The sequence below is a fragment of the Oryx dammah genome, unplaced genomic scaffold (genome assembly GCF_014754425.2).
Source record: "Oryx dammah isolate SB20612 unplaced genomic scaffold, SCBI_Odam_1.1 HiC_scaffold_27, whole genome shotgun sequence".
NCBI classification, from domain to species: Eukaryota; Metazoa; Chordata; class Mammalia; order Artiodactyla; family Bovidae; genus Oryx; species Oryx dammah.
The window spans coordinates 113,984,878-113,998,257 of NW_024070211.1; the positions used below are offsets into that span (position 1 = coordinate 113,984,878).

Genomic DNA, 13,380 nt, shown 5'->3' on the forward strand with positions numbered 1-13,380 from the left:
TCTCACAAGATCAACTGAACCAAAATCAGAATGCACAAAATAGACACAGGTTAAACGTTTCTTACAGAATCACAGTGAAAATAAGTTTCTTATAGAATCACATTATGAAAAGCTGCTCAGACCACACCAAGCTAAAGACAGAAGAAAAATCCTTAACATGCTGTAACTTTTGACATAAGAATGTAACTAATTGTCCCCTTCAGTTTTCTAGATGTAGTATAGAATAGACGTGAACAATCAAAACATTCTGAATAGCTTTCATTCTGCTTGTATCTCCTTATGTGGACAGACATACATGATTTTTTTAAAGTCTCAATCCATTCAGATTTTACCACACCATTTTGAGAATTACTTTAATTATAAAAATTTAGGTCACAATACAGAGAAGGTAACATATGCATTATGGTTTGTCAGTCCCAAAGATGAACAAACAGAATTTGTTACTTATCAACTCTAAATAAGGCATATATAGGAATTAAACAAAATGTTACAGCTCAATTATTGAGGATACAGCCTTTTACCCCAGTAACTTAAAACTTCAATCACTCATGATGATGAAATAAGGGCATCACAGACTTGTTAGTTCTAAAAAAAACCTTTCCTATTAAAATGCACAGACTCTAGGACGTGTGGACTTCTTACAGTATTATTATTAAATACCTTACTGGGGATTATTTACAGTTACCTGGACATAAAACTGTAAAAGTGACTGTGAGTGGTAAAGGCAAAAGAAACAAAAAGAAAACAAAAGAATTCAACCCACATCTCCACTTTTTTCTAGAATCAGAATTTTGACAAAAACATTTAACAGTCTAAACAATCATCATACCAATTACTTCAATGTGCGAATGTAATTCTTACATGTTTCTCATCAGTTAAAATGTGCACATACACAAATTCTTAAACATCATGATTTCATAAAGTAATTTCACATGACTCATTTTAAATATGGGATGGGCCTTTCAGCTTAGCTTTAACAGATTAATCACAAAATTTCCTTGAATTGGAAGTTTTTGCATTTGATGGTCAGAAAACAAAGTCTATTCTAATAACCTCCTCCTTGTTCTACTATTAAAATGATGAGGGGTTCTTCAGGCTTGAAGTCACTAAAAAAAAACTATTACAACTCAGTATTATCACCAAAACAAAAGAGGAAATATGCCATTTTTAAGACAAATGGTTGCTACTCTAAGACATATGAAGATACAAAAAATACAAATTGCATATACCACATTTAGCAGTCAATATTCTACAGGGGGAAAAAATCACCACCATGATTAAATAACAGTCTGAGGTTTTATAAATGCTCTTACATTAAAATGCACAAGGCACAAGTCAGAGCAAAGGGAATAAAGATAAATTGAAAACCAGAAAATGCAGAGAAAAATTTTAAATAGGCCTCCCGCCAATGAGACTGTATGACAAAATCTTTGTGAGGTAAAGAACATTAGTCATTTTTATTCTTTCTTTGAACTGTACTCCCCAGAAACAAAAAGAAAGCAGCAGGGGTGGGGGAAAATACATCCATGGAAATATTTTTAGAGACTGTTCACTTTTGAACATTTTGGGCTTACTATAATTAGCCCAAAGTGGAAACCTATTAAACAATATATTGTTGTGGGAACACAAAACAAATAAGAATCTGAATTACTGCTCTTTCAGTCAGCAAATTTCAACAACTTACAAATATCAAAATACAGAATAACTCGATATTTACAAAGATGCTAATAATCTATATTTAAAGTTTTTTAGGTTGCTTATTCGACTCTATACAGCATACAGAAGTTTACAGTACTGGTTTCTAGAACAGCGCATTCATGGATTTTTTTAAAAACAACTATTATATTAACCTTATTTCCATTTTTAAAAAACCTGAAATAGCTTTTATTTGATGCAACAATATTCTCTAGGAAACAAGGAAGGGAAAATAAAGGACTAAGAACATAGATTCATCAGAAAAAAATTATACTCTAATGCAAAGTTTAAAGAACAATATAGAATTCAAATGTCTGTCTCATATTTGGGAAGGCAATTCAAAAAAAAAAAACAAAAACTTTTCTTTTACCTCTTTTTACCCATTCTTTCTAGCAATTTAGCCTCTTGACTTATCATCATTTATTTATTCCTTTTTGATACAAAGAATCAGGATTAGAGAAAAGATTCCTTGAGTTCTCAGTTAGTTTCTCCTTGCATTAGTTTTACCAGCCATTGTCAGCAAGCGGTCTCAAGTTCCGTAATACAGAGTTCCATGTGAACTCGGGGATGAGATGCATTCCTAACATGCAAACCATGTACAGGCTTCGTGGAAATGTTCCTGTTTCCCCACAGTTTCTTTTCCTGTGCTAGTCACAAATCTTGTTGTAAATTAATTTTTCAATAGTGGGCACAAAATTGAGTCAATCTTCATATCTACTGAAGATTAGATTCTAAAATCTAAAAATATCTTAAAATAGTAAAAATATCTTAATATTTTTATGTTACTTATTAAGCACTATAACCCACCCAATTTAAAATTATTTGTACACTTACAGTAAGATTTCCAAACAGGAGGTCTATATTCATCTGTATCTGAAAGAAAAAACAAATTAACGTTACTTAATATTTATATTTTAAATGAGTTATTTTAACCATTAATTCATTTAATATATATTTGTTGAGGTCTATTTGTCCTAGGCATTGTGCTAGGCACTAAAGGTTATTCAAAGATTTTTTAGTCTTGGTCCCCCCTTCCTTGGAATAAAATTTCACAGAAATGTTTGAAGAAAATTATAGTTATTTATTCAACTGCTTATCACTTGAGAACATCAAGCTTAACATTTACTGTTTTATCATCACTGAGGTAATAGTCAATAATGTCTCTGGGCTTAACTTTCATTCCACTGAAAGATTCCTGAACTCACTGGAATTGTTCACTTTGGGAGGATGCCAGTGAAACTGGTTTTATTAACATTAGGAGAAAAGAACAGCAAGGTATGGACCTTAGTCCTCAAACATCCTGAACAATCAAAACCAGGAAATGAGAAACACTTCAGTGAAGGTGAGTGTATCTAGGGAGCTGCAAAGAACATGAGGTGAACATGTGCTCCCCAGACCCATGCACCTCCCTCTGCTCCAACGCGGATCAGGAGAGAGAAGAGGCAGTGCAAAGTGACGGAAGGACAAGCACACGAGGGAGAAAGGAGAGGCGACAGCACAGCCTGGCATTCTCATCTGTAAAGCACAGCAGCTGAGGAATCATCTTGCCAGCACGAAGTCATGCCTGCAAGGCCATGCAGCCAAACCAGCAGACAGCATTCTGGTGTCGGGAGGTGTGGCCAGACACATCACCTGGCTCTGCTGGAATCCAATATAAACCCATTGAGGAATCTGATCCTGAAAATCATGGTCTCCAAGGAAACAAGGAAATTCACAGGAAGTCTCCTGAGAAGGGTGAATCTTGCATACGTAGCTCATATTAAAATTGTCACAGACTGAAAACATTCAGTCCCCAAATCCCAACCTTTGAAATGCAATCTTATACTTCATTTTTGATGTGTTATCATAAACCACCACTTCAATGCTTTGAATCAGAGGGCTACAGTAAGACCACCGCTGGTGGGCAAAAGGACATGAGAGGGAAATTCTACATCATGTAGAAATTACTTGGTACCAGGAGAAGTTTTCATGCATGTTTCCTCAAAGAATGAGTAAACGATGACACGAATAACAGAACTGACTCTCGTTATTCACAGAAGTTGCATCTTACAGCATCACCATCCTCAGTGAATTAACCAACTGAACCACTGCTCCTGGGGAACCAAGTTAGGCTCCTGTGAACCTCTGGTCACAATATTTTCATCAGCCAATCAATATATAACTTTGCTTTCTGCGTATTTCTGTTTAAACATACCTTATTAGTATATATTGTTGGTTCATCAACACTTCACTCACAGCCAACTAAACTTTAACTTATGCTTCAAAGAAGCTTATCTGACATGTATTTTCTCCATAAGACACATCATTGCCTTTTTGCACTTTGGAACACCAGACAGAATTTTGACACTAGGAACCATTTTAAACAATAAAATGACCAATAAAAAGCCACAAAAGTACAAAAAAAAAAAAAAGTGGCATTAACTAGGTCCTGATAAGAACATTTGTTTACAGTAGGAGAGCTGAAACACAGAAGGCAGAGTTGCCTTGCTCAGCCTCAGCTGGGAATATACAGGTCAGACAACTCAATTTGCCACTCTATAAATGTTGGCAAATTACCATGAAAGTGTCATAAGTATTTATTCTAAAAGGGTTACAAATAAATGTTAGCAAGTAAGCAAATTTGCAAATACAGAATCAAGAATAAGGAGGATCATCTGTATATGAATGAGTAGTTATTTAGGAAAACTACCATCTCAGGTAAACTCACCTAGCAATGATATAACATTAGGATGAAATATGACCTTAGCACAGTAATATAGAGATATATACATATTTACCTAGCTAGGGGGTGGGGGTGAGCATGTGGGTGTGTATGTTTGGAAGGTCAATTATACTGATGTTTGTATTAAAAAATAAATTATAATTAATTGAATTATATTTTTTATACGAGGACAAATTTGCCTCTAAGCATTCAAGTCATTTAATGATTTCATCGATGCCATATGGATCCTGTTAAATTGCCATTCAATCCTAAGCCAGTTTTGGGTTTAATAAGAAAGTGGATGTTCACTCTCCTAGCATTTGGCCTAAAATATTCATGTGTGTGTCTCAGCCTTCTCACCAGCATCCAAACAGCATAAACTGCAGTGATGAGGCACCTCCCGACCCACAGGTGGAAGACAGCACATGTAGCCAGGAAGAAAAGAAAAAAGGCACTCAGCAAGGCTGAGACCCAGGGTAGTAAAGAATTTAACCTTGCACCTAAGAAGAGGTTTAACTTTCACCTTCAGCTCCTAGGAAGTAATTTTATTTGCCTGGGATCCTTGGGCTAGGCAGAGAGTAACAACGTGACTTAGGGTGGGGTTTTAGGTCACAGCAGTCAACTTGGAGACCAAGATCCACCCTGTGCGTTGGCCATCAATCATAAACCCCTCATTAAAAACTCTGAACTCAAGGACTGAGAGAGTGTCCTTGGTTGGAAATCCTCCATGTATCTCATCATACATCAGTGCTGGAAGACAATGCATTCTGACTCCACAGAGGACAAGAGACACTTGCATTCAGTCCTTCTCCTGGACCCTGACTTAGGTGCTTCTTTCTCTGGTGGATTATAATCTGTACCTTTTCCCTGTAATAAATCATGACTCTCAGTATAATAGTGTTTAGTGAGTCCTATGAGTCCTTCTGGAGAATTATTAAACCCAAAGGTGATTTGAGGGAACCACCTCCCACTTACAATTGGGGTCAGAAGTGAGAGAAGTGTTAGGGACTGTGCCTTCTTACTTTGTAGTTGGCCCTAACTCCTTGCAAACCCTGTACAAGGTTGTGCAGATGAGCAGGCGACCCTGGAGATCATTTCCACTTTGGAGATGGTGAGAGAAAAAGAGGCTAATAGTCAAAGTTCTGTCTCTGGGGGATTGTTTACCTAGTCCTAGATAAGATTTCTGGAGGAGAATATCAACCTTAGCTTGCTGTGTGACTTTAGAAAACTCACTGCCTCTTTTTTCTTTAGGTACAGAGTAATAATATCATCTAAAATGGTAATAGTAATAACACAGGTTTGTTGGAGGATGAAATTAGGTATCATACATTAAGCATCTTGCACTCAGGAGAACTTTAGTAAATGAGAATCCTCTCCAGCCTTCACCAAAAGTGAAGTTAAAAACATGATGAGGTTACCATATTTGCCTCAGGGCATTGTCTACAATTTCACCTATGCATTCTTATTCTGATCTTGCCTGAACACCTACTGTATTATAGAAGACATTATTCAAGATGCTACAGATCACAGTTTTGTGGCCAAGTGAAATGAGTATTTGGCAAATAACCAAGAAATACTGGGATTTAAGTTTGTGTTTCCTTTAATGCTAAAAGAAGTCTAATCATTAGTGACATTTAAAAACAGAATGTGGGTTTTGAAAGTCTTTTCTGTATAAGCAAGGTGAAAAGACAGCCTTCAGAGTGGGAGAAAGTAATAGCGAACAAAACTGACAAAGAACTGATCTCAAAAATATACAAACAGCTCATGCAGCTCAATACCAGAAAAATAAATGACCCAAACAAAAAATGGGCCAAAGAACTAAACAGACATTTCTCCAAAGAAGACATACAGATGGCTAATAAACACATGAAAAAATGCTAAACATCACTCATGATCAGAGATATGCAAATCAAAACCACAATGAGGTACCATCTCACACCGGTTACAAAGGCTGCTATCAAAAATTCTACAAACAATAAATGCTGGAAAGGGTGTGGAGAAAAGGGAACCCTCTTACACTGTTGGTGGGAATGCAAACTAGTACAGCCACTATGGAGAACAGTGTGGAGATTCCTTAAAAAACTGCAAATAGAACTGCCTTATGACCCAGCAATCCCACTGCTGGGCATACACACCGAGGAAACTAGAATTGAAAGAGACACCTGTACCCCAGTGTTCATCGCAGCACTGTTTACAATAGCCAGGACATGGAAGCAACCTAGATGTCCATCAGCAGACAAATGGATAAGAAAGCTGTGGTACATATATACAATGGAGTATTGCTCAGCCATTAAAAAGAATACATTTGAATCAGTTCTAATGAGGTGGATGAAACTGGAGCCTATTATATAGAGTGAAGTAAGTCAGAAAGAAAAACACCAATATGGTATACTAACACATATATATGGAATTTAGAAAGATGGTAATGATAACCCTGTATGCGAGACAGCAAAAGAGACACAGATGTATAGAACAGACTTTTGGACTCTGTGGGAGAGGGAGAGGATGGGATGATTTAAGAGAAGAGCACTGAACCATGTATATTACCATATGTGAAATAGACTGCCAGTCCAAGTTCGATGCATGAAACAGGGCACTCAAAGCCGGTGCACTGGGACCACCCAGAGGGATAGGATGGGGAGGGTGGGGGGAAGGGGGTTCGGGAGAGGGGACACATGTACACCCATGGCAGATTCATGTCAATGTATGGCAAAAACCACCACAATATTGTAATTAGCCTCCAATTAAAACAAATAAATTAATTTTATTTAAAAAAGTCTTTTCCTAGCAATCTTTTTTTCCAGTGGAAGTGTAAACTGGTGCAAGATTTCTAAAGAACAACTGGCAATACGTATCATGAGCCTTTAAAAGTGTGTGACAAGCATCTGTAAGGCAGAGTAAATGAGATGTTCTTTGAAAAAGAACATTTAAAAATTATGACAGTCTTTCTTATGTCTAGGGGTGGAGATACTACACCGTGGTATGGACCATTTTGTTAAACAAGCAAAGCAAAGGGTAGGTACCACCATCCTCAGGACTCAGGGGAAAGGGGCTCATTGGGAGGGGAAAGTTGCATGGTTTAAAAAAACATACCTTAAACTCTTAACAAATTAACTGCTAGAGTTGCTGAGACCAATTTTCTAGCATCCTAAATCCTTCTGGAAGGGAAGAAACATTACTCTCATCTTTGATTCCTCAGATTCAAATTTAAGAAGTTCTGTCATAGAAGAAACTTAGAGCCCAAACCAAGTTCTAATGACAGGAAAAGGCAGAAACTCTTCTGAAAGAAAAATGACTTTGAAAATGAATTAATTGAAACTGGTGGTCTAGAGTCACGAAATGGGCTTACAGGTTTATTCAGAAGAACAGATACTGGCCCAGCATGAGGCCAAGGCCAGAAGTGTCTCTGACCTCAGCCTCCTTGACACATGGAACGTTCAATGTAAGAGTGTGAACAAAGAAACTGCAATCTTGACCTCCAGTTGGGTTCACTAATTTGTGATTTGGGCCAAATCTGACTCAAATGGATATCCTAGTAGCAGTCAGACAAGCAACTATCTACCAAAGGCTGGACTTGAACACTGACAGAAAGTGATAAAGAGAAGGAAGGTAAACAGAGTATAATCATACTTACTGAACTTCTCTTCTGGGTATTTGTAAGAGAACAGGACTACTTCAGGACTGAGTAAGCCTCATGAAGTTCAAACCTGGGGGAGGAGACTGTCTAAGAGGAAAATACTAAATTTCCTGCTAACTGAGGAAATGAGGGAAAAATATGGGAGTATATTTGTTCCTTCTGCACACTTTTGACCCAGCAGTTCTATTTCTGGGAACTTCTAATAAAATAATTATGTATGTTAGGCAAATGTTAATACAGAGGAATATCACTGAAATATTTCTTTTAAAACTAAAAAAACTGGATTCAACCTAAATGCTTAACAATTAGAGACTGATGAAAGCAATGATGATAGATTATAGTTTGAAGATACTTTGACTACATCAAGATTTCATCTTTAATCGGTTAGAAAGTCTGACAGATATTTTAAATATTTTTAATCTTTTAAACCAGTGGCTCTCAGACTTTTTGATTTCAGAAATGTGGATTGTAAGCTTTCAACTTCTATTGATATTAAGCATATTAGAAGTTAAAACAAATTTTAACAGCATATATTTGGCAATTTATTAAAAATAATAAATTGGTTATATCCTAAACATTATTATGAAAAAACTTTAGTTTTCAAAACAAAACTTTGTTTTACATTCTGCACACCTCTCTACTATCTGCTATAAGTGAAGACAGCTGGGTTCTCCTATCTGCTTCTGTATTCAATCTGTTGTGACTTCACATGCCATGTACAGCTGGAACATCCAACTAGCCACTTGTGAGAGAGGAGAATGAAAAAGGCAAATAATCCATTATTACTATTATTTCAAATAGTTTTGACCTTGTGAAAACTCTGGAAAAACTTGGAGATCTGTAGGAGCCCCTAGAACATGCTTTGAGAACAACTATTTCAAACAATTTCCTTGGCATATTTAGGACATGGGGTAAGGTAGGATAAGATACATTTTATCTAATAGAAGAAATATAAAAGTTAACTAAGACAGGAAAAGAGAGGAAATCATTAATTCCTTTAATGGATCAAAGTCCTTTCAGTTTATTCAAAGGAAGTTATCAAGAGCCTTCAGCTACAGGTCTCAAGGGCTCCCATCACCTCCTTTTTATTCTGTCAGAAAATCCACCCAGATCAAGCATTTAAACAGGACAGACTTCATCTCTAGAGCATGACCGAGAATGACAGCCAGAAAACCTATGACTCAGTGACAGCTAATTTTAAAACCACCTTAAAAAATTCAGGGACAGCTGCTTAAAATAATCTTAGCATGGTATAGATGAGAGCTTAAATTAAGTACACACGCACAAAATTCATTTTTCCCACTGCCTTTAAGTGTCAGCAATACTTTTCATTCACTACACAAAAGACAATTTTATATAAATATCAAATTATTGATTTTTGTTAAAATGTTAAAATAATGATAAAGTTTATGGCAGAAATGTTAAAATCATCAGAAAGTTTAATTTATTCAGTAAATACATATTAAAGAGCTTCTATGAGTAAGAATGTCAGTAACAGGGTAGGTCCAGATGTAGTTTATGCCTTAAAGGCAATAAGAAAAACAGGATGATATGATTAGTTACTAATAAAGTAATATAATAAGAGTAATACATAATACTCTTATACATAATTACAGTTTTATAAACCATCATCTTGTCAAAATGCTTGACAAGACTAGGCTCCAATAAGCATTTGCTGACCTGATGAAAGAATGAAGGAGAAGAAGGAATCACTTTTGGCCGGAGTGTCAAGAAAGACAAACCAGAGATGACATCATCTGAGGACAGAAGATTTTTAAAATACAGGGACCAAGGGAAGGAGACTGGAAATAAAAGAGAGCATAACATTCTAAACAGAGGGAACACGGTGAATAGGGCACAGAAGCAAGACAGTTCAGATAGTTTTTGAGAAACTGCAAAAATGCAGAGTGGCTAAAATAAAAGACACATTGAGAAAAGCTTGAGACAGGCACTGGAGGGAATCTGCGCTGTGTGGTCCAGGAGAGCATCCGTAAGTAATGACCACGTGTTTTCCTCTGCTTTGTGTATCAAATACTCTGATGTCTGAGAGGAACACCATGGAATACCATTTACTGAGTCACAAGGTTAAATGTGCTTATAAATACCCTAATGTTCTGAATTTTTAGATTAACTTAAAACACTGTACAACTGAATTAAATATTTATACTCTCTCCAATTAGATCTTATTTAGGTCTCGTACATCTACGATGTCATTGAAAATGACTGACCTTTGAAAATGTAAAAAAAATTATTTAATCTATTACACAGTTTTGTGAATCATTATATAATAGTTATATCTTATGAATTCTTTGGCTTAGAATAATATTTCACTGATGAAGTTTAAACCTGCTTAACTTTTTATTTTAAAATATAAATAGTTCATTCTAGAACTACAAATTTAAGCTGTTTACTGTTTTAGGCTCAAAGCAAAAAGGCTTTTACAACTTTTTAATAATATGATGAATTTTCTCAACAAAGACTATGTTGCATTTTAAATGAAGTTTAGACTAATGACATATTCACACTCAAAAACTATATGATTAATGTTTTAAAGCATGTTTCAGATTGCCTTTGGTTTGAAAATTAACAATGTAGAATTCTATTTGAAGAAAGATGACACTTAGGGATGAGAAAAAGAGCCATTTTTCCCTTGAAATGAAGACCCAACTTTCAACCTACTGGCAAGAGGTTTCCTATCCTGTTTTCATCAGAAAATACAATGCATTAATGACTAATCCACACCTGTTGTGTACCAAATTTTGGCATATCAAAATAGTGAGATGCTTGTGAGCATAAAACTAAAAGTGATCTTCTAAAAGAACAAGGGCATAAAATTCACAATAAATACCAAAGAATTACTACAGTTAATATTTGCAAGAGTCATAAGGAAAACTAAACTCTAAAAGAAACATATTTCTTGGAAAACAAAATTTCACAGCAAAAATTTAAAGGCTTATAATAACATTCAACATTCACAATTCTAAGGAGAAAGCTAATAAAAAAGAGCTCTGCTAGGTTTCTAGGTAACTCATACCGACTAAATGTCTTTCCTAGAAGATGCTTCAAAACACAATGAGTAAGCATTTTAACTAAAACAATTAATATTCACTCTGCAAAGTCATGGCCAAATCAGGTCAGTTAAATTCACCCTCAGAAGAAATAAAGTCCTTTAAAACTGCTCCAAGTTGAAAAGTGATGTGTCATGATAAAATTCTGACAGAAATAAACTATTTTAAAACCAAAGATAATTGTTTTTAATTCTTCAGAGAATAATGACCCAGAACTGTTAGTACATGAGAAAGAAAAAAAAAAAAAAAAAACCACCTCTGAGACTGTGCAACTAGAGTGGTGGTATCTAGCTTCATCAAAGATCTCTAAAAACAAATACTCTGCAAGCGCAGCTCAACTCTTCAACCACGGACCCACAGCTTGGGCCAACAAAACCTCCTACATTAAATGTGAGCCAAACTTGGAAATCTCTTTTGAAAACTCAAGCTTGGCCTTTAATTAAAGATCTAAGCAATGTTTCCTCTAACCAGCTTGGCAGACCTAGCAACAAACTACACAAACAAAGCCCTCTGCTTACTCCAATCTTTTCACTATACAGTATTCCTGGAACAAAAAAGCTATACACAGGAACTAGGTCATTCAGCTCAATTCAAAGGTAATAAGGGCTGTCATTTTCCAACCTACTATTTCTCCTTCTAGACAAGGCATCTCTCTCTGAAGTTTTCTCTTTAAAAGGTTTGATCATTTCTCATCATGTTAACCTAACATATTGGCATATTAACAGAAAGTCCTCAGGCTCACTCAACACAAGGTTTCTAAAAAGAACTTTAAGAAGAGACTTAACTCCTATCTAGCTCTCAAGGTGCCCAAATGGCTCCCATTTGGATTTTGTTAGATAAGTAAAAAAAATTGACCTTTACTAACATGACATAGCTCCTAAAACCCTCTAGCACAAAATGCAGAATACACAAAACTCAACGAATGTGACAGAGTATATACTCTTCTACTTGATTTCTCTGCATCCCACATATCTAAAATTAAACTGCAATAAATCGTTCAAGAAATCCTTGTAATTCTACAACTGTAAGAGAGTATATACCATATGAAATATACATTTTACCAAACACACAGAGAACACACCTGGAGAACCCTTTTTCCAAAGTCAACAACTTAAGACTTTTAACCACCTTGAGCACTTGAAATCCCAGATACTATAAATATAACCATGAGAACTCTTCACAGAATTTTTATTTTTATAAATACAAGATCTAGAAAACACTTTTAGTGGAGATCTTAGTTATTTAAGAAGTATAACTCAGTTGTCTCAAACACCCTCAATTCCTTCAATACCCTCGTTCTTTTCTTAATGGAAAAGTTGCAAACAACATTTCTTCTTACTATTCATACTTTGAGACAAATCATTACTGACCCAAAGGTCAGGATTTCCCATTGCTTTAAATATACAGTTTTGTAGCAATATCTCACTAGGATCCTTGCCCTTGGGAAAGGAATCTATCACCATATTCTTAGCCTTAGAATGTGCATTATTTTTTAACACAGATTCACAGAACAGATTCCACAATGCCAGCAAGCAATCTTTCAAAGTCTTGCCTTACATTAATTACTGTTTAATTTTATCAAGAGTACACTCAGAAAACAGGATACATTAACCCTTAAATTTAACTCTATGGGGGAAAGACAGGTAATGTTTATTACTGATATTTTGATATCATAGATAAGTAAGGTGGAAAAAGGTCACTTCCTCCCTCGTCTTATCACTGATAATTTCCAAATATGCTTCTTTTAAACCGGACTTCTCTGGGAAAACCGATCAAAGTCTATCACTCTCTCTCTTTCTCAAACACACACACAGAACGGATTCTGAAGAATACAGAAAACTTTGCTTGAGATCACAGGATGTGGAGGCAAACGTGGGAAAAGGCAGTTCACAGCTGTAGGAAGAAAACAGAGTCAGATGTGGAAGTAATAATGTGTAAGCCACAAATGAGCATAGTTGGATAATTTTAAGCACATGCTTAGATGTCCCAAGGTATAATAAAACGCTCAGCATGTTTTAATCAACAGTGCTTTGACTGTGCACATGCCAAGATGCAAAAACTCTTTGGAAACGAGAACTTGTGCTTCAAATTGATAGGTTATCTATGCTTCTCCCTTTGAGAGCAGAACCCAGGGCATGAAAGATCTGGGGCTGTGGTCTCTCTTGCCAGCAGCGGCAGCCAGCAAGCCCCAAAATGAACATGTACTGGATTTCTTTGTCTCAAAGAAGCTCCTCCTGTGTGGGGACATGAGGAGCAACTAACTGGAAGTACCATAGGAA

General features: G+C 35.9%; 1 protein-coding gene across 1 annotated transcript in view; it reads right to left on the minus strand.

Annotated features, from left to right (window-relative positions):
* Positions 1 to 13,380, minus strand: part of CHN1 (chimerin 1) — a 205,669-nt gene that overhangs the window by 155,754 nt on the left and 36,535 nt on the right. Inside the window, exon 2 of the mRNA XM_040228198.1 lies at positions 2,530 to 2,568. Within this exon, the coding sequence (XP_040084132.1) occupies positions 2,530 to 2,568 (39 nt within the window). The remainder of the gene's footprint in view (positions 1 to 2,529; positions 2,569 to 13,380) is intronic.